Genomic DNA, 23,047 nt, shown 5'->3' on the forward strand with positions numbered 1-23,047 from the left:
AAAAAACATGGTTTCAAAGGGTCTGGGGAATAAATACAGTCAGTTTGAACATCACCTCAAGTGTCCTCAGACATGTTTATAATGTGTAAATGTGATTGAGTGCGACCCCTGCCAGCGCTGATGTTGCATGCGAGGTGGTGGACAGCCTCAGTGGCAGCGAGCCAGCAGCTCCGGCTACAAAGCAGCTGAAGATGAAAAGGAATGCACAGAAGAAATGCAGAGCGTTCAGCTAAATCCTCCCAGATGATTTAGACACGCGGCGTCCAGACGCTGTGAATCTCAAAAAAAACCCACACGGGGGCATTTAAAGCAGTTTGATGAGCATTTTTTTTCTCCCTGCATTTGAAAAGTTGGATGTGAATATGTATCCTTTTATCTTATGGAGCACATTAATCTAGATGTACCACCACAAAGGTTACATTCACACCATATTTTCTCACAGAGGGATTTCCAGCATCCGAGGGAAGCCTTCTAATTTACACTTTAACGATACGAGGCTGACACACATGCTAAATCTTTCCCACATTTACATTTACAGCTTAATCTCTCGTCCCCTTTTTAACTAGACAGCACACGGCACGGGGTCACTTTCCAAATAAAACTGGGAGACACGATGTTCAAGCTGAGAGATAGAAACTGCACTCCTTGCATTTTGATAACAAATTAACTTCCAGCGTAACATAACTTTGAAAGAAGCCAAGGACACAGATATCCCAGTGATTTCCCGACTCTTTGGATATGAAATGACCTGTGGGGAGTACACAGCTGAACATGTATTCATTTAGGAATGTGGCCGATTATTAATTGAATTTAATCAGTCAAGGCCTCCAGAGGATACACTGACTGACGACCGAACAAGGTCAAGAGACGGACGGCTTCTCTTATCTGGTGTGACTCAGAGTGAGACACTTTTACTGAATGAACACCTGCTTCTGGTGAGGTTGGGTATAGAGAAAAAAAAATCTCAACGCACATATGGCATGTGAAATTGAAAAAACACAACTCGCAATTAATTTTCACCCTTAATAGGGCAAATTGCAAATTCCACATTTCAACCCTAGAGAATATTGGAGGATATTACATACTGCCAGAATGTGTAAAAAAAATCTGAATCTCTGAGAAAAAAGTTGCTTTTTTTCACTTTTCACTTTTTTTGCGCAGATTTGCCACTTTAAATCTCTTAAATCTGCAACTTTTTTTCTTGTAGATTTGCCACTTTCATCTAGTAAATTTGCAGCTTTTTTCTCTAAATATTACAAATCCATGTGGTTCTACGACCTCACAGAGAGACATGGGGACCCCATTTTGGTATCCACTGAAGTAACCAAATATAGTTCGTCGCCCGATAAAGGGTTAAACCAACATTTGGCCTTCAAGTGGACCTTTTAAACATTATTCTCACCAACATTATGCAGAGAGAACTATTGTATTCTGGGTAATGGCGCTTAAAGGTTGGAGAAGCTTGTGACTGGTTTCTTGTTGAAGTCCAGTCCGTTTATCATACTTATCTGTGTGGAAATGTAAAGTGTTATGCACAAAAAAAGTGCAAGTTTTTTACAATGTTTCACATCAGATTTTCAGAGAAATTGGAGTTGTGACGCTGTAAAAATCAAATAAAAACAGAATGCAATGATGCAAATAATTTTGTGACCTCCATTCAGTATAAAAACAAGATGTCTAATACTCAAAACTAGAAATTTTTTGTTTGTAAATATATAGAGTCATTCTGAATTTGAAGTATTCTTATACAGTACATTGACGTATAACACTGCATTCTAACTTTTTGGGAATTGGAAATGTGCTTGTTATTATCAATTTAGATGACCTAATCACAATTCCATTCAAATATAAAAAAATAATTATAAGAAATGTATACCGCAGCGCTAACACCTGCTGTATGAAGTGATGACAAGATGATGAAGAGAAAAAGGATGAGGAGAAAGAGAGCAACTTTTAACAGCTTTTTGTGGATTGGCTGCTCAGTCTGTACAGAGGTGTGTGGATGAGGAGTCAGAGCCAGGAATGGTGAGATAATAATGACTTTTGCCCCCGTCAGCACAGAAATGTGACGATTGTTGATCTACAGTGACTTAAAAGTGATTGTTCAGACGGTTGAATTAGAAAAACACCAGACTTGTATTTGGTTGAGGACCACATATGAAAATGGCCCAAAAAACTGATTCCATGGGATTTCTGCTGGTCAGTGTTGCATGTATTGACCAGAAAAATCGGATTTGGGCCACTCTGGCCTGCAGCCTGAACATAGCCTAAGTTTAGCAGAAAAGAAGAGCCATGATCAGGATGTGTCCGACTGAGATCAGCAGATGACACTGACTGATCGATGGTGCTTACCCATTGTACTCTGCTTATACTGCCCCCTTCCTCGGCCTCCTCCTGGGACGCAACTTTGTGACTCTAATATTAAAAACGGTGCACACAGCTCAGATGAGCGGAACGAGCTCAGGCATCTCCAACCAAACAAAATCTTTCAGAATTTCTAAGCTCAGAGATGCTTACACAAACAGCCCAGCGAAATCCATCTTTCTGACAGAATCACTTCCAAAGCCCAAAGCTCCAACTGGGCTCCTGGATGCACTTCTGAGCTGTGCCCGCCTGGGAGTGAGTGTCTCAGTGTGTGTGTGTGTGTGTGTGTGTGTGTGTGTATGTGTGTATGTGGAGGGTACCAAAAAAGAGAGGATAAAGTATGAGTCATTCAATACAGAGTATGAACTGTGTGTGTCTGTGGCTAAACCCTTCTCTATAGAATGAGTCCTCCACTAGTTTAGTGATGCACCCTTCAATGGTTTCACCAAACGTGTGTGTGTGTGTGTGTGTGTGTGTGTGTGTGTGTGTGTGTGTGTTATTCTTCCTGTAAGTCGCTTTGGATAAAAGCATCTGCTAAATGACTAAATGTAAATGTGTGTGTGTGTGTGTGTGTGTGTGTGTGTGGACAAAAACAGACTGTGGTTGTACAAGTTCAAAATCAAAGGATTATGCCCCTGCAGCAATTGGAATGAATGAACTGGGCATATGGTTACAGTCCTGTGAGGTGGAACAGAGTGTAAGGAGGATGCCACTCCAGATCTCACTAACACACACACGCACACACACACACACACACACACACACACACACACCCTTGTAATTCAGTCCTCAAGAGGTCTCTCCATTGATTACATTAATTAGTTTTTCCCTAAAATCAGCACAAACTTCGCCACTAATTTTCTCATCTTACAGCTAAACTAGGGTTTCTCCAGCTTTTGAAATCTGATATTCACATTGTTGTAGCACTTTGATTTAGCCTACTAACAGTGTTAAAGAGGTTCAAAGAGAACAATATCCTCTATATTAAGAATATGTGTCAGTGAGGCAATTTGCTGTTTAGGTAAGTGATAACACACAAGACGCAGCCAGTTAGATAGTTTAACATGGCTGGTTAGCAAATATTATCCAGCCAACACAGTCCAGGTTGTCTTCCTCAGCCTGTGTCTGGTTCTACCGCATGATAAAGAACACTGATATCAATCTGTACAGAGCTTGAGGGCAGATGTGGTTGGAATAACTTATTTAAAAAAATTGGTACGTGGGGTGAAATGCTTGCCTGGCTGCAGCAAAATAATTAAAATTAGTTGTCTTGTATTTCATCTGTCAAGTCTACATATTATTAACAGAGATTGATGCGCTGTTCACTCCAAATGGGAAGCAAATTTTCTCCTCACATTCCTCACGCGAGTTACCACGGGATGAGTCGGCTAGTGTTAATAACGCCACCATTTCCTCGCGTCATCAACAATGGCCTAACTAACCACTAAGAAGGACAGACCCAGAACTAGGGTTGTCAAAAGTATCGATACTCAAAAAATTATCGATACTCAAAAAAATATCAATACTAAAACTGGATACAATACTCATTTTCAAAAGTATCGAGTATCTGAAGCTTGTTGTCATAGTTGCAGTTTCTTTTTGCACAACTGTTTTTTATTATAAATATTTAACCTGTGGTTCTGTTCATTTTTACATGTTGCATTTTTCTTGTTAATAAAAATATTTCTGTTAAATTTTGGGGTCTTTGTTTTGATCCTTGTGGTATCGAAAATGTTATTGAGTATCGAATATTTTTCTGAGTAACGGTATCGAGTTGAAAATTTTAGTATTGTTACAACCCTACCCAGAACTTAATGATTTAACAGACTGTGGACTTCATGCTGCTAGCTTATGGTGTGCAGCAATGAAGCTACAAGTATATACTGCAGCATTCAGAGACCCCACACAAACCGAACCACCTCCTTAGCCACAGAGGAGAAGGAAGGGTGGCGTCACAGTGCCACTGCAACGATGAAACTCCTCGAGCTATTGTCAGATGGAGATGAAACATCACACTGTGACTTTGATATAATTGCTTTGTTACAGACAAAAGCATGTGACGACTGCAGAAAAATGCAATACATTGTTTGAGAATAGAACCGGCTTTTTAAAAAAGGAGTTAAGTCTCAATAATTCAAAGAGAGCAGAGTGTTAAATGATCAGCTTTTACTGTGGTTTTAATGCTTAAACTAAGGAGCAGTGGAGGTGAAAAGGCTGTAAAACAAGTTCAAAATTGAAATTGTTGTGTTAATGCTTTGATGGTTACCATAACACTTTTACATTTCAGAATGTTTTCATTATCATTGCTTGACTCATTTAATACATGCATTATTAAAATGTTTTTTTTCAGAACTGCCTTTATTGCAGCTTCTGTTAAATTACCTTTTCTCAAAAGGCAAAGTTAGTTAGAATTGAATTGTTCAGCGTAATAAAACTCCAAACATTTTGCTGTCACGTACTCTGATTTTGCCCTCACGTCTATACTCCGTGTTATCAGTGGCCCTCTACTCTCCCATATGCCATGTTTATGCAGCAACACTTCCTAATAACTCATCTATTTTTTCTGAAATCTTTGTGCTGCTCTTGTCCTGGAGTCAGTAGAAGTTATCACCATGGCGCTACAATATCCTTCTTTCTCCAGAATGTCACCGCTCGCCATGGCAGAGACAAAAGATTCTCATTTCCTGAGTTACCACAGTACACTTAATCAAGTTTGGATTAAAATTAGTTTGGACAAGGCCCAATGAGCTACAAGGACTGAAAACAGGATAAATTACCATTTCAAGTTGAGCCTGAGAAATGGAAAGTTATGTACAGAATAAACGTTGTCAGCTTACCTGTAAATGGGATCCTGCATCACCATCATCTTGCTCTCATCCCACGTCCACTCCTTCTTCTGTGGAAACAAAAGCAAACTAAGTACACACCAAATTTAGGCTTCTAAATAAATGAAGCTGTACTTGATTGAACAGTTCAACATTAACCCCAACAAGCTGTATAAGTAAATTCAGTTCAGTTCAGTTCAGTTCAGCTTTTATTTCGAACATGTACAAGTAACACAACAAAGTAAACACAAAAATAAATACATCCAATGAGAATAATCAAAAAAAAAAAAAAAATAGCAATAGTCAAAACAAAAGCTGTAATGTGAACGCAACATGTCCGAAAAGGAGTAGGATGAAGCATATGCTTATTTAAACCTACCCCTTCTCCACTACTCAATTAACACTATTTTTTTCCCTAAACATGCATATTTAAATAATACATATTTACAAAAAAAAATTTTTTTTGAAAATAAATAGATTACATAAACAAATACATGAATAATTTATAATTTATGAAAACACCCGGTTGTTAAAGCCCTTCTTCCTCCCCGTACCTTGTGAAAACCATGTGTTTGTACCGCTTTTTGAACTGGATCATGCTTGGACATTGCTTGAGCTAAGCTAAGTAAGTAAATAAGTCCTGCACCTCTATGGAATGATTTTGGCTAAAAGAGCCGTTGTAAAAAATTGTAAATAATGGAAATAAAATTACCTCTTAACCTAGAGTGAACTGGATCAGATCGTCTATTGGTGTAGATTAGGATCGCAAAATTTCATACATTTTCGAAGTAACGAGAATACATTTACAAAATTCAAGGTTGGCTCTTAACAGGGATCTTAAATATAGTTGGGGGAAATATATTTTTGCATAATTTTGACTAAAACAACCCGATTTCATGCAAGTTCACTTGAATATTTAACTCAAAATTCATGTTTTTGCTGTTCGATGAAAAGGAATATTTCCAAAATTCCCAAGCTTAACTTCCCATGGAAAGTTTTTGGAAATTTACCTGAAATTTTCCACCCCTTTGCAACCCTAGTGTAAATATGATAATGTTTCCATCTTTGACACATTTATTTATTTTTATCCTTTTTGTCTGTTCACTTCTTTGAATCGACCTTCCAGTTTAATGTCACAATCAAAATGTCAAAACATGAGAACGCAGGAATAATTCAGATTGATTTCTATCTCTGCGGAGCTTTGTGACTCACTCCCTCTCATCTCCTCTCTGTCTTCCTTTGCCTCTGATGCACTCAGAGATGTAAATAGATTGCTGACGGTTACACTTGACATTTCAGCTTTCGGGCCAGAGAGCCAGATGAGAAAGCAGGTGGAGCCAATACATCCTTGTATCGACCAGCCTTTCATTCCAGCCCACCAGTTAATTTGACATTGAGCCTTCGATAATGGCCTCAATATTTACCTCATCAGCCAATACAGCAGAGAAGGGGCATTCATTTCAATCATTTCAATCACTTCAATCACATCTTCTTTGTCCTGGTTTGCTCTTGGTTGAGATGTGGCCTTGGACATTTTAAATATTCAATCTGAAAATGAACCCAGGAATAATCACAGCTAACAGACTTGAAACTAAGGTTGTCAAAAGTATTGATACTCATAAAAGTATCAATACTAAAATGTTGTATCCGAATACAATACTCATTTTCCAAAGTATTGATCCAACAACTTACTAAGCAGCTAAACCATACAACCTCAAAACATTGTTCTAATTGTTATTGTTTATTGTATTTATTTATTTTTTGCACTACCTCAGACCTGAAGCTTGTTATCACAGTTGCAGTTTCTTTTTGCACAACTGTTTTTTATTATAAATATTTAACCTGTGGTTCTGTTAATTTTTACATGTTGCATTTTTCTTGTTAATAAAAATATTTCTGTTAAATTTTGGGGTCTTCGTTTTTATCCTGGTGGTATCGAAAATGGTATCGAGTATCGAATATTTTCCTGAGTATCGGTATCGAGTTGAAAATTTTAGTATCGTGACAACCCTACCTGAAACTTCCATAACTTTCCCCCAATGTAAAACTTAAATATTTTCTTCAATATCTTCCTTCAACATATAGCCACAGGTGGCAAAAACTACAGTACCCATGAGCCTCCGCTGTCAGACAGGGTAATGGTGCACACTGACAGTAATATTCCACATATTCTCCAAGTCATGTACCATCCAAACACATTACTGTTACACACAAAAGAAGACACATAACTAAACTTTATATTGGTGTAATGAGCAGTCTGCTCCTTCGAGAACCATTTACACAACTCAATTAAGCCTCCTTTTAATGAGACACTCGTGTTTATCTCAGAGTTACATCTGTTTGCAATTACAAGTGAAGGTCAATACATCTCTCTAAGTTAGAGAAATCCCTAATATATACACATTTTTGATTTTGTGTATGCAAATTAGCTGCAAATTAGCTAACAGTAACTACAGTTTTCTATGACTGTTTGGGGAAGCCTAACCTTTTCAACAGATGCCCTTCTTCAAGCTTCAAGAATTCTTATAAATTAGAAAAAAAAAACAACATAGATTCTAACTATTGCTTATTTAAAATCGCAAGTTCAATTTCAATTATGTTTTGTCTGCTACATTAATCTTTTTTGTTGTTGCATTTTTCATGCTGTTTTTGATAGTATCAGAGAATGGACATTTTATATTTACATGTTTGTATCATTTTATCATTTAGCAGAAGCTTTTATCCAAAACAACTTACAGAAAAAAGGGAAACAATCAAAGTATAGTGCAGTAAGAGCCATTAGTGCAGCAATAAGTGCTCGTGACAATTCTTTAAGGAGTAGAACTGTCATGTGGTGTTAGGAGAGAAGATGCTCTCTGAAGAGCTGGGTCTTCAGGAGTTTTTTAAAGGTAGAGAGGGACGCCCCTGCTCTGGTAGGAACTGGTAGTGTGTTCCACCAGCGGGGAACAACAAACGCAAAGAGTCTGGATTGTCTTGGACCAACGGGGGGCAGAGCCAGGTGCCGTTCATTGGAAGAATGCAGCGGTCGTGAGGTAGCATACAGTACAGGCCAAAAGTTTGGACACACCTTCTCATTCAATGTTTTTCCTTTATTTTCATGACTATTTACATTGTAGATTCATCAAAACTATTAATGAACACATGTGGAATTATGTACTTAACAAAAAAGTGTGAAATAACTGAAAACATGTCTTATATTCTAGTAAGCAAAGGGTGGTTACTTTGAGGAATCTAAAATACAAGACATGTTTTCAGTTATTTCACACTTTTTTTGTTAAGAACATAATTCCATATGTGTTCATTCATAGTTTTGATGCCTTCAGTGAGAATCTACAATGTAAATAGTCATGAAAATAAAGAAAATGCATTGAATGAGAAGGTGTGTCCAAACTTTTGGCCTGTACTGTATGTCTGAATCAGGGCGTTCAGGTAGGTAGGAGCAGTACTGGAGACAACTTTGTAGGCAGCATTAGAGATTTGAATTTGATGCGGGCTGCAACAGGTAGCCAGTGGAGCACAATGAGCAGTGGTGTGACATGTGACCTTTTTGGCTGGTTGTAGACCAGGCGCGCCGCCGTGTTCTGGATCATCTGAAGGGGTTTCACTGTGCAGACTGGCAGGCCCGTCAGGAGGGCGTTACAGTAGTCAAGTAGTTGGGTAGCATGTTGAGTTAGGTAGGGTCTGATTGTTCTGATGTTGTAAAGTGCAAAGCGGCAAGACCGGGTAACTGAGATGACATGACTGGAAAAGGTGAGTTGGTCGTCAATCATCACACCAAAGTTTCTCTCCACCCTGGTGGGGGCAAGACACAGAGAGTCAATTTTGATGTTGATGTTGTGGTGTATTGTAGGTTTAGCAGGGAGGACCAGCAGTTCAGTTTTTGAAAGGTTCAGCTGGAGGTGATGTGCCTTCAGTCAGAGACCCATGCAGAGACCGATGGGTCATCAGGAGGAAATGACAGATAGATTTGAGTGTTATATATATATATATATCCTATATAATAATAATAATAATAATAATAATAATAATAATAATAAAAAACAACACTTTCCATTCAAATTATATTGAAAAAAAGAATTAAAATAAGAATAAAAAAATAAAAAAAATCTTGGACATTTGGTCTCTCTGCCTGATTTTATTGCACTTATAAGTACAATGGTAAATTACTCAGTTGTCATGCCTTAAGGTATTTTAAAAATGTACTTTTTTATATTTTAATGTATTTATTTTATTTTTTCCTGTATTGATTGCCATTAACTGTTACTTTTAGGCTGTTGTAGGCCAGGTCTCCCTTGAAAATAAGACTGTGGAATTCAAAGTGAAAATAAATAAAATCAACAAGTCATCAGGAGTCAAAGTATTTCCTGTTGCACCAAGAAGCTGGAAATCTGAAGTCTGTTGTGAAAAGCCAATCAGATTTTTAAGTTTTTCCCAGCAGCATGCAGGCTGGTAAAACAATTCAATAAGAGTCAGCGGCACTGCACACACATTTAAACACAAAATTATGTTTGACAGTCACTTCTGTTATATTAAACACATTTCAGTGGACTCCAGCAGAGTCCAGCAGAACAACCTGAACTTCAAAAAACAATGAAGTCTGAAGTGAGACAAAACCTAAATACGTGGTGAAGGGAATGGAAGGCACTATTAAGCGACTTCCTTGTGTCTCCATCCACCTGTCAGACTCTCTGACTCCAGCCTGTCTCTGTGGATTACAGCTGTCACCACCTGGAAACACACACATCCACTTGTCTCCAGTCTCGGCACTTCCTCTTCCAGTTTCATCTCGTCTCATCTTTTAATTCACTCCACTCTTTTAATCCCGTCTCTTCTCTCTTCAGCATCAGTCTGTCTTTCTTCTACATCGTCCTATACTTTCGATTCCTCTCAGGCCCCCTGTCCTCCCTCACAATGTCTCCTTTCTCACCTCTGTCGGCCGTCGAATCAAGATGAGGATCGATCAGCACCTCCTGCCACATGCAGGGCACAGGAAATGGACCACTTCTCCAAAGGGTTAGCCGGATAAACACTTTTTGTAGGTCCAAAACACTTGAGGAGTAAGTGTAAAAGAAGTGCACCAGGTGCATCTTTATGCATATTGTTTTTTTTATTTGTATGGACAGAAGCTTCAGCTCCAAAGAGTCCAGACATCTGTTGTAATAGTTCAAGCATACGAAGTAAAAACTGAAAGCCTGCTCTCTAATTCATCTCCTCCTGCTGTTTGTGAGGCTTGACATCAGCCTTATATCTGAGGGCAGCTAATGAGCTGCGTGGCAGGAACAGACCAAACAGTGGAGAATCCACACACAGTTCATAGACTACAGCGGCTTTATCTGCAGATATTATCTCGCCGACAAAACACAAGAGTGCAGATCAGCGCGCAGGGTTCGTTTTCAGTCTTTTCTCGCTCTTTATTGATAAAAAATAAAATAGAGAGAGTCAGCAAGTCACCTGGAGTCATGACAGTGCAGTAAACTGTGTCAGGTGTTGTTGCTCTTACACTTAATATACTTTTGGGACGAAAAATAACCTTTTCTGCACATTATATTCTACTTTGTGGATGCACAAAAATGTTGTTTAATTGAAAGGATTTGATGGGCAGTCTCTCTCAGATTTACAAAGCAATGCGTTTCCACTAGTGCTGCAGCTAAGGATTATTTTCATTATTGATTAATCTGCCAATTCATTTCTTCATTAGTTGTTTGGTCAGTAAAAAGTGAAAAATGTCCATTCCACTTTCCCAAAGTCAAAAGTGTTTTTTTTTTATTTCTTGTTTTGTCACTCCAACACTTAAAGATATTTAGTTAACTATGATATAAAAGTAAACAGCATTTTCTGCCCCTTTGGGATAAAAAATCTGATTGATTATTAAATAATTGTAATAATAATATTTTTTCTGTTGTTCCACTATTTTTTGTAGTTCTACTTGCCACATCCATATACAATATTTTCCTAAAATTAGTTGGATTGTTGGATTGGATAATTAAGACATAACAACAAGAAACTGTTCTCATTATAACCACATATCAGCTTATGGATTCAAAAGAATTTTGTGTCTTTTATATGTTCGTAAGCTTCTTGGTATGTAAACACATTCAGATCTATTCTCCTTCATGGCAGCATCTTAGCCATGCTAACACCAGACTAATCTCAAATGAGATTAGTCTGGAAACTAGCCGTTCATTTCTCCGTAGAGGAGGTGTGGTTTACAATCCTCCGGAGCCGTTTATTGGGCGCTTAGAATGTCAATCAAAATCGTCTGTAGGTAGCTCTTAGCCAATCGTATCAGTTATACCAGATGACGTAGTAGAGCTACAGAAATGGATGTTTGTTGTGTGTGTGTCTGTGAGAGTGTTGCTTGCTGCTTTGCTTCTCCAGTTCTTACTTTCTGCAAGATTATTTATTTTCACGCTTTATTCCCCCTCATGTCATTCAGCCACACACATCCACTGATTTTATGGGCAATAAACAAGCTGCTGCGGGTCTCTCGGGGCTCGGCTGTCCCCAGGCTCGTAGCCAGATCACCGGCGTTACGGTAGCGGGGCTAATAGCGGTAACGCTACCGCTATTAGACCTTTCGCCTTTCAACTTTCGCTCTAAACTATTTAAAACACCATCTACAGCTAAAGAGAGTTTCGCGTCTGCTGCAGCCATGTTGGATCCGTAAGAAAACTACAAGCTTCCGTCTGCCGGGTAGTACGCGTCATCGTCTTGCCGTCCCTCCCCGCTCTGTGATTGGATCCCTAAAACAGGGCTCAGAAACCACTCTGGTTGCCAGACCCCTTGGTGGTTCGAAATGAAATCGAGCGTGCAAGGCAGTCTGGGTATACCCAGGCTAGCAGCATCTCCTTCTACAGGACACTTTGAAATGACAACAGTAACTGCAGTGTGCAGAGAGAAAATTAAAATAAAAGTTCAAATAAAAAAAGGTCACTCACTTTTTTCTTTTTTCTCAAGGCCACTTTCACGCCGTCTACAGACACCACGATGTTGACTTTTTTCTTCTTGATGTTTTTCACCTTGAACTCGTACTGCAGAGAGGAGACAGACAGAGAGACGTGTATTAATATTTGGGGGGGATTAAGGGACACAGTGACATCGTTGCAGCGTCTCAAATATTTGAAGATGGGTCAGTCTGTTTGATGAGTCATGTCTGGAGGCTGAAAAAAACATTAAATAGCTAAAGGACAGGAGCAGAAAGGAAGTGGTCGCACAGCTCTTCATGTTGTACAAAGATTTTGCAATAAAGCCATGACATTTTCTGTTCGGGGGACAGATGAGATGTTTTTTTTTCTGTTCCCATCTCAGAGGGAGCTGTGAGTGAGTCTAAAATACAGAGTTGCATGAGATTGCAAACAAGAAATCAACAATAACCTTCAGGATCATCTATGGATAAAAATAACAGAAAAAAAAGGCTTGAAAATGAATGGTAAATGGTAAATGGACTGCACTTTTATATCGCTTTTATCCAAAGCCCCTTACACTACATTATTTCTAGAGCACCTTATACACAACCAAGGTTGACCAAAGTGCTTTACATAACTGAATAACAACAAAAAATTCAAAAGATAGATAAATGAATAACAATAAACTCCCCTATATTCATTCAGAATGAATGTACGACACAGTGAGTTTGCTCAACTCTGAATTTAGATTTTTGTCAACTCAACTGTAAATTGTACTAACTTATAATTTTACATTGCAATAACTTTTAATCCTTACTTCTGCTAACTTCTGCAATGTTCTGAATTGGCACGATTGTAACGCTGCTATGAAATGTCAGCTAATGTTGCGACCACAATTTTCAGTTAGCATTGATACGCTAATGGCTACTCTTGTAGCTGTAACAAGCAGCGCCGCTAGCATCAGTTAGCCGCTATTTTTCGCTAATGACCGAATTTCACCGCTTTCCCGCATTTCACAACAAAGAAATTAGAGCTAGCAGAACTATTGTCCCTTGTTTTGAACCCCAACTTAAAGATATAAGTAAAAACAACTCATCAACTTGTTTTTGAGCAGACAACTGGCTCCCAACATACAAGTTGGCTTTTTTGCAGTGTGTTGCTGTGTAAGTGTTGTCATAAATCCTTGGTGCACTCTATGCCTTTCAAATGCTACATTATTTCTTTGCTCTGATTATTTTGGAATGCAGTCAACCCAACAGTTATAATTTGGTTGTGTTTTCTTTTCTTTTGAGAGAAATAAATAACACGCAAACTTAAAAGGGACATATCTTCTTTCTGAAATAAATGCCACATCGTCTATTTTATGCCAAGGTGAAGAGTGGGTCGTTTGGATTCAAAAAAATATATATAAATATATATATAAACTTTTAACAAAATTTTAAATGTTAAATTTGGAACTGGAATCTGGTGTGGTAGAAGTTGAAAGAATTAGTTTGTTGGGCCGTTCCCGGTGGTACACCTGGTAGAGCGCATACCACAGAGGCCCAGTCCTCGTAAGCGGGCGGCCTGGGTTCGAATCCGGCTCGGAGCCCTTTCCCGCATGTCTTCCCCTCTGTCTCCCCCTTTCACTCTCAATATCTCTCCTGTCAATAAAGCTACAAAATGCCCAAAAAAATATCTTAAAAAAAAAAAAAAAAAACAGAAAGAATTAGTTTGTAATTTACATTTTGATATATGAACTGTAACAACAAAAATGCCACTTCGATGCAGCTTTTTATATTGACAATTTGACAATCAGTGCTATGAGTCAGTTTAGCCTGTGTTCAAAAAGTACAGAGGTTCAATATCCACTCCTGCAAGCTACAATACAGAGATCATTAAAGACTTCCTGGAGAAACTAAGTAAGCATAAAATTCCTTTGAGCAAGCAGCCAAGACCGAAGTTGCTTTGTGGCCAACAGTCGAGAAAAACTCCATCGTTCAAATTATGCAAAGAAACATTTAAACAGTGAATTATTGAGCTGAACTTCTCTCACACATTGCCACCTAATAAAAATAATAGAGCAGACATTCCCATCCACTCCAATTCAACGTTTCACACCGATGATGAATAGATTTGTAACAGAAAATGACAAACAGCCCTGCAGAATGAACATAGCATGGTTGGCAGACCTCTGTCACAGTCAATTTACACTCCATAGCTCAGAATGAGACGACTTCCATCATCTCCACTGCCTCTAATGGAGCTGTGAGCGCTGTCAAACAACAGCAGTGCAACAGGCAACTGCAGTCAATTCAGTATGGAAACAATGTTTGCATATCAAATACATAGGCGCTGTAAAAAGTGTCTTTTTATGTTATTGGACGACTCTCATATTTATATTCAAGTGCACAGAAATATGCAAACACACCTAGGTGACTGCCTCCCTCCGTCTCACACAATGCTCTGTGTGTTGATGGTATTATGCATGAGTGGGATGTAATTGAGTTGTATGGAACCACCTGTCACCGTAGCCTGGAGAGACATTAGCTCCAAGTACCGTCTGCATGTCTATTTCTGTCTATCAGCGATCTCACGGAGTTGGCTCGTCGCTGAGTCCTGCTGGGTGATACATTATTGTGTTTCAGAAAAGTGGATGCTCATTAATGCCTCACTCGGCAGCAATTTTAATGCAGAAAAGCAACTGTGTGGTGAGTCAAAGTCATAAAAGCATTCCATTCTGAGATGCTGCAAGATTCACCTTTTCTTTTTTTGCTCAAATTAAATTCTAATCTCAGGTATTGATGCTCGTGGGAAATCTGCTCAGTGCAAGGAAGTGAGAAATTGAAACTTAAGACAGTAAGAAAGCAGAAACAGCAGCGAGACACTGCTCTGTCAGTTGACAGGTTGACTTACTTCACTTCCTCCAGCCAACAAGGAAAAAAAACAACCGATGCCACCGAAGGTTTTCTGTTTAATGAAGTTCTTTTAACTTTCAACAGTGACCTTGCACGGTCACTTGGAGCTGCCAAAATTCAGAGTTTCTGGCAGCGCTGGTAGCACAAAATCTGCAATGTCATGCTTCCATAAAGAAACCGTCTGATAGTGTTTATCGCTTCCTGTGTTTGCACCGAATCACCTCTAAATCAAATGGAGATGATGCTTTTTTGTACGTTATCAGTCATGATTCCCAGCTGCTCGCTGTCAATCAATCTTTCAATATTGGTGCTATTGTATCCGTCAGCTGCCTTCTCTTTCAGCAGGTTGTCCTCTGCTGCGCTCTCTGTAGAGTCACAAAGACTCAAAGACTAACGACTCCAGTGAAGTAGTTTTATAACAGCATCAACAAGTGCTCCTCTTCAGTTGTGAGACTGTGAAGTAACAATGAGATGAAGAAAAAAATGGTTCAAGTATCCTTTTGTGTGTACAGCAAACTCCGAGGAGTTAACCTTTGAGGTCTCGGCAGTGAAATACAGAAAATATCAAATAAAAATCTTTGTAATCAGACTCTTTTATATATCTCTATATCATGAAAAGTATGAAAAAGGAAGCTGTCCACAGTGAGCAAACATACACTCAGCAGCCACTTTATTAGCTTGCAAGGTGTACCTAATAAAGTGGTGGTTCTGCCTCTATAGTCCATCTGGTTCAAGGTTGGATGCATTCAGAGATGTTCTTCTGCATAACTTGGTTGTAACAAGTGCTTATTTTAATTACTGTTGCCTTTCTATCATCTCCAACCAGTCTGGCCGTTCTCCTCTGACCTCTGGCATCAACAAGGCATCAAGGCTATTGGATATTCATGGATATTTTCTTTTTTTCAGACCATCCTCTGTAAATCCTAGAGATGGTTGTTAGATCAGCAGTTTGTGAAATACTCAGACCAACAACCTAGGGTTGTCAAAAGTATCGATACTAAAACGTTGTATCCGGATACAATACTCATTTTCAAAAGTATCGAGTATCTGAAGCTTGTTATCATAGTTGCAGTTTCTTTTTGCACAACTGTTTTTTTATTATAAATATTTAACCTGTGGTTCTGTTAATTTTTACATGTTGCATTTTTCTTGTTAATAAAAATATTTCTGTTAAATTTACTTTGTTTTTATCCTTGTGGTATCGAAAATGGTATCGAGTATCGAATATTTTCATCAGTATCGGTATTGAGTTGAACATTTTAGTATCGTGACAACCCTACAACAACCATGCCACATTCAAAGTCACTTAAATCCCCTTTCTTCCCCATTCTGATGCTTTCTCTCTGAACTTCAGCAGCTCTTCTTCACCATGTCTACATGCCTAAATGCATTGAGTTGCTGCCATGTGATTAGCTGATTATATATACGAGCAGTTGAACAGGTCTACCTAATAAAGCGGCCAGTGAGCATACATTGGAAAGTGAAAAAAGCAGCATTACCTTTTGTTTTGCTGCGGAAGTTCATAAGCCTGAGTTATGACCAGAAAGTTTCAACTGTCGTGTCACCGTTAGCAACCTTCAGTCACACTCCAGTCAGCTACGATAGCATCTAGTGTAGTTACCAATTTTAAGCTACGGAACATTATTTGTCTTTTTTTGTAGTGTGCAGATATATAGATATTTTAAAAATCATGTTTTTGCTTTAATAAATATAACTTTATGACTTTTAATGCTACTCGTTGTATTATTTGGTGGTTTTTCAGAACAAATATTCAAACAGAAGTTTTTGCCCAATTTTGACAGCCCTCACAGTAATGACACTATGCTTTTAATATTAAAAATTGTTTCAGTACCTGACTTGGACCATCTGTGCTCCCATTTAAAATCAATTTTAATCAATATAGTGAAGGTCATTACTTTAAATTTCATCTACAGTCATACAGATTTTTGCTCCATGTCACCAGTAACTGTTTTGGATGATCTTGACTCATATGAGGCTGCAGAGGAAGATAAAAACTTGAACATTTTGAAATTTGTCTTCCTGCATGTCGACAAGAAACTGGATGAATGGTCGCAGTATAATAGGAGATGACAGACTGCAGAACCCAGGGCCTCGCTGCCATCGCTCTGTGAAAAATCAAGTGGAGGAGCTTTAACAAAGCCGGGCAGAAACTCAATCAGCTCCTCAACCCCGTGTTACAAACTCTGCTGACTGTTACACAACAGTCCTGGCCCTCTGTGTGTTTGTTTGTTGACTGATGGACAAAAAGTGTGAGCTTTGCCAAAGGTCCTGTGAGGGGTCTATAATTCCCCACGTCCCAGCAGCTCCCATCCTGTGCTAGAAAATTATGAGTAGAAGTGCTGAAACTATGAAACAATTACTTAACAATTTCTAATATCTATTTATCAAATGCCTAGTTCAAGATAAAAAACCAACATGGTCTCACAGGAATCCGTGGAATAGCCACGGAATCACTCAAATTTCCGTGAAACTGACACGGATTTCGCTACAATGCAAGTTAATGACAGTCATATCCCGTGGCTATTCCAACATACAAAGTGATTATGTACATTCACTGAGCGAATATTTAGAAGATAAAACATATATTTCTCGCTAGAAATGTAATCAATATCCATTTTTATGCAGAAACAAAGTCAAAATATTGATTTTTTCACAAAAAATTAGAGAACTGTCCGCCATGTTTTTTGTTCTGACCGCCGGGACCTTGAAAGTCACGTGACTTGGAACAAACCAATAGGAAAAAATACCAGGTTGGGATATGACATTAACTTGCATTGTAGCGAAATCCGTGTCAGTTTCATGGAAATTTGAATGATCCGTGGCTATTTCACGGATTCCTGTGAGACCAGGTTCTAAAAAACAGTCATACTTATGACACTGTTCAAGGGTTATGGGACAGTCCACTCCTAAATCAAAAAGACACATGTTCCTCTTTCCAATGTGGACTGTTTTGGTGTGACTGGCTGAGTGTTGGAGATATCAGCCCCTATAGATGTCTGAATCCTTTAAATATATTGGAACTGGATGACATTCGGCTTGTGCTGCTCAAAGCACCAAAACAAGACATTTAACCCTTGTGTTGTCTTAACTTTCTGTATACACCACTTGTCCTAAAGCCTAATTTCCACCGGGGGCGTAACAGCCGCATAACGGCTGCATCGCGGCCACTGGAGCTGATCACTGCCACTCTAATCAATGAGAGCGTCCCCACCGTGCATGTGTATGTGCACGCTTGCATGCATGGTTTCTATGGTGTTCGTGGTATGAAAATTAATTTAATTAAATATTAAATATTTGTACCCAGTCGGTGTTCAGTTTTCATGGAAATATGAACAAAGGCAATGTTTTACTTTTTCTCATGTTGGGGCCATTCTAGGAAATGTCATTGTATTTTAAGTTGAGAAAAGATCATTATAGTTTTTTTGACCCCCAAGACAACACAAGGGTTTAAAAACTCAACATCAATGTCTCTCTCCAGAACTCATGATCAGGTTACTCAAGATAATCCATTATTTTTGGTTTGATGCCAATGCGATTTAGAACACAGTTTAGCACTGCATGCACTGTGCGACGTAATGACTTCATCAAAAGTGGATAAGGTGACAGCTTGAAAGACAGAATCCTTTGCTTTCTACTACAAATGAATGCTCTTATCACAGCGGTTTAAACAGGATAAGGGCACACTTTGTCACTATGCTCTGGACGGCTTGTAGTGTAATGTAATGTTTGCAAAAGACAAAAGCCTTTGCTCTCTGCTGCTTTCTGTTTCATTTTAGATCGATTTAAACAGGACCATGCAATAAACATGTCAGTATTCATAGAGTAAAACTTAAAAATTATGATTTGACATTCATTTTGATTACATGTTTGGCCATTTTGCCCAGCCCTGTGAATGGCAATAGTCCAGTACAGCACTTTTTGACTTGGATCTCTTAAAAGCTGTTTCCAACACGTCACATTCATGCACATGCACAACAAATATCAGTATGATGATGATGATTAATAATAATAAGCCTTTTCTACAATGAAGTGTAAAAGGTCCATTAAAATGAGCAACAACAGAAACAAGCTTACACAAGCCAATACAGCAGACATTATAGTGATTTTTTTTTCTTTTTCTTTGTTACACTTTCAGTCTTGTATGCAATTACAGTTTGTTTACTGATGAGGAGGAGGACTCATTGTTCTCTTCAGACTATTGGAGTGTAATAATGATGATTTACTTTGCACAGCAGGTACATTCAGCTGCATAATCTTCAGGGAAGAAGGTGCTGTAATTTTATGCTATAAAATAATGTGTTGTAAGGACAGCATGTTATTATAACAGCACACTCAACAACCTGTTGATAGCTTCAACAAAGGACAGAAAACACACACACATTTACACACTCAGTTCATGGAGTATATTTTCAAGAGGTGATATAGAGCAGCTATTCTCAACCTTGGGGTCCCGACCCCAATTGGGGTCGCGAGATGATTTCTGGGGGTCGCCAAATCATTTTGGAAGACAGCTCTGTCTCCACTGTGTTAAAGTGTTCATGTGTTAATGTGTTTGTCTTTTTGGTCATTTCAGGGGGTTTTTGCCCATTTTGTGTTGTTGTTGTTTTTTTTTTTTTTATCATTTTGTGTCTTTTTTTTAGTCATTTTGTGTCTTTTTTGGTCATTTTGTGTCTTTTTTGGTCATTTTGTTTCTTTTTTTGGTCATTTGTGTCTTTTATTAGTCATTTTATGTCTTTTTTGGTCAATGTGTGTCTTTTTTTGGTCATTTTGTGTCTCTTTTTGGTCATTTTGTGTCTTTTTTGGTCATTTTGTGTCTTTTTTGGTCATTTTGTTTCCTTTTTTTGGTCATTTGTGTCTTTTATTCGTCATTTTGTGTCTTTTTGTGGTCATTTTGTTTCTTTTTTGGGTGATCTGAACTGTGCGTCTGGGATTCTGTTCAGTGAGCTGGGGTCGCGGACAAAATGCATGTTAAATTTGGGGTCGCGACTCAAAAACGTTGAGAACTACTGATATAGAGAACGCTTAAACAGCTCAGGCATCATTCTCAAGTCTTAAAGAGCGTGAATGTTTACGTGTTGCAGATTTATGAGTGCTTTTATGAGTGTGTTGTAATCTGCTGTAACGTTGACTGTGCTGCACATACATGATTTAAACATTGGTGTGCCTGATGGGTTTCACGATTGACCTCCATGGAGATGATTACTGCAGCAATTTAACAGATTTCATGCGGGGTTTGGCTGGCTAAGTGTATGCAGCATAATATGATAGAAAGCACTTAACTCTAATAAGTCTGTGTATTCCTGTCTGATAAAACCCCATCATCGAATCCACATCAACCACCACCACCACCACCACTCACTCTCTTTACTGCTTTCAGCATCCATTCAAAGATACAGCAGTGATATGATTTATAGTACCACTGCTGCATCTCTCTGTGTACATAAGGATATAAATGCATGTAATTAAAACACTTGTACCACAGAAACTGCTGCACTTGAGGAATTGCACAGGCATTCGTTTTTACATAACTGGCAATTTATTCAGTCTGACTTTTCCCCAAATGCAGCACCTCTACACCAGACCGGGTAGTGAGGGTGTTTTAATGAGCCCAGATAACGGCTCGCAACACAGTGTAGGTCATTTAGGATAATCCCTAATGTCTCTGCGAGATGAGCCTCTTAAATTTGCACCTAAAACGCTATTACATTTGCCTGTTTGTCAAAACATTCCAAATGCTGCCTCCATCATTTTTGACACAACAGGAAGAAAAAAAGCAAATGCAACAAATTTACAGAGATGCTGATTCACACAACTGATGGGCTCAGCAAGTTAAGTCCTGTAATTTACAGCCTAAAGGGCAAAGAAAAGTTCAGTTTCTCAACAGGTGTAACTGTATGAATAATGGACGTCACCTGTTGGTTTGTGTTGAGTTCACTTAGCCGCTGTTGATTGATGTTAGCATTAACTGTAGCATTAACTTTAAATGTATGTTACTTACAGAAGAAAAATGAACAGTGTCTCCTTGGAGTGTCTGTTAGTCCAATCAAACACTGAACAAGACATTTTTACAAAACAAGATGTTCAAATAAACTCTCATTAAGTGAAAATACAGTGAAAGGGTCAAAGTTATGAGACCAAACCGATAACTGTCATTATATATATATATATATACATATATATATATATATATATATATATATATATATGTATAATTAATAACTTTATTGACATTTTATTTTTATTTTTTATTGACACTTTATTTATTTATTCGTTGCCATGCATGCGCATTGTTCTGCTTCTCTTCTGATGACGGCTCACCTTGTTAGTGACCTGTCAATCAAAGGTAGCCAAATCATTCGATTCTTTATCTTCTATTTTCTTCTAAATGGGGCCATAATTTACACTATTAACATCAAAGTGTCTTGAAGAAGATTTTTTACTAGTGATTGAGACCACAGTGTTGTCCTAAAAATAATTTCTGAGGTAATAAATCCATTAATATTTTTCTAATTTTGTATTGAAATGAATGGACGCAAATGCTTCTGCAGCTGCCGTCAGCGCCCCATACTGGAGGCTTTGGTAGAATGCAGCTTAAGGCACTTCCTGGTTTGCCTCACTGCTCAGACCCGGAGGTTGCCGCCTAAGTTTAACCCTGTGTGTGTCTGTCGTACTAAAGCTAACTGGTTATTTTTGCTTTTTACATTTGGCAATAATTGAAATTAAAAGAACACAGTAAACCACACAAATAAAATGTCTGTCCCATGCATTACTAGCCATGTGAAAATGGGTATTTATAGCTGCTCTGGGTTACAGTAAACAGGATTTGCTTACGTGCAGCACAGTTGCAAGACAGACCACTTGGGTATGCCAAGCAGTGACAGGATATTAGCGTACATGTAAACAAAGTGAACTGAAATGAAGTCCAAGAATAGGCTCATCCATCATGCAAATAAGTCAGTCTCACATTTGCAGCCACTATTTCCTGATAAACGGGTCGTTATTTCCTAAAGGTCCTTTCCTCCTGTTTCCAGCATAATCCATCATTTTGGCAACAAAGACGCCAACGCACCAACACAATAGCGTCCTCAGCCAGCGGTGCTATTTACACTCACAGAAATATCAGCCAGGAGCCAGGAGAGCACAATAAAAGCCTGCGTTTCTTTTGATGGCTACAGTTTATTGAAGGAGGCTGAATGTAACAGGAGCGAAATAAAAGATTCATATAAACACGCTAACACATGCCGACACACACACACACACACACACACACACACACACACACACATACAGTACACCACTGGGGTCAACTAACGGCATTCAATATGAGCATTCAATGATCTCAGCAGGGCAGCAGAGAGTTTGCTGAGGTAAAGGGCACCTGGTAGGCTGTTCAGCAAGCTATTTATTTAACTCATTGACAACAAGCCCACTGAAACTATCATGTTGTTGTCTCTCTGGCAACAATTATGTTGGATCTGTTCCCATTAATGAAAAAAATGTTCAAATAAACTGTCATTAAGTGAAAATACAGTGAAAGGGTCAAAGTTATTATATATATATATAAAACTTTATTGACACGTTGCCGTGCATGCGCATTGTTCTGCTTCTCTTCTGATGACGGCTCACCTTGTTAGTGACCTGTCAATCAAAGGTAGCCAAATCATTCGATTATATCTTCTGTATTATTCTAAATGGGGCCATAATTTACACTATTAACATCAAAGTGTCCTGAAGAAGATTTTTTACGAGCGATTGAGACCATAGTGTTGTCCCAAAAATAATTTCTGAGGTAATAAATCAATGAGAAGTTTTCTCATATTGTATTGAAATGAATGGACGCAGCTGCCGTCAGCGCCCCCTATTGGAGGCTTTGGTAGAATGCAGCTTAAGGCACTTCCTGGTTTGCCTCACTGCTCAGACCTGGAGGTTGCCGCCTAAGTTTAACCCTGTGTGTCTGTCGTACTAAAGCTAACTGGTTATTTTTGCTTTTTACATTTGGGAATAATTGAAATTAAAAGAACACATTAAACCACAC

At 38.5% G+C, this 23,047-nt stretch overlaps 1 protein-coding gene across 2 annotated transcripts in view; it reads right to left on the reverse strand.

Annotated features, from left to right (window-relative positions):
* The window catches only part of LOC131977406 (carboxyl-terminal PDZ ligand of neuronal nitric oxide synthase protein-like), a 266,401-nt gene that overhangs the window by 164,065 nt on the left and 79,289 nt on the right, over positions 1 to 23,047 (reverse strand). For both annotated transcript variants that reach the window (XM_059340693.1, XM_059340692.1), the window contains exons 3-4: positions 12,128 to 12,220; positions 5,202 to 5,260 (exon numbers count right to left, since the gene is read on the reverse strand). In XM_059340693.1, coding sequence (XP_059196676.1) covers positions 5,202 to 5,260; positions 12,128 to 12,220 — 152 coding nt within the window. The remainder of the gene's footprint in view (positions 1 to 5,201; positions 5,261 to 12,127; positions 12,221 to 23,047) is intronic.

The sequence above is a fragment of the Centropristis striata genome, chromosome 9, assembly GCF_030273125.1.
Source record: "Centropristis striata isolate RG_2023a ecotype Rhode Island chromosome 9, C.striata_1.0, whole genome shotgun sequence".
NCBI classification, from domain to species: Eukaryota; Metazoa; Chordata; class Actinopteri; order Perciformes; family Serranidae; genus Centropristis; species Centropristis striata.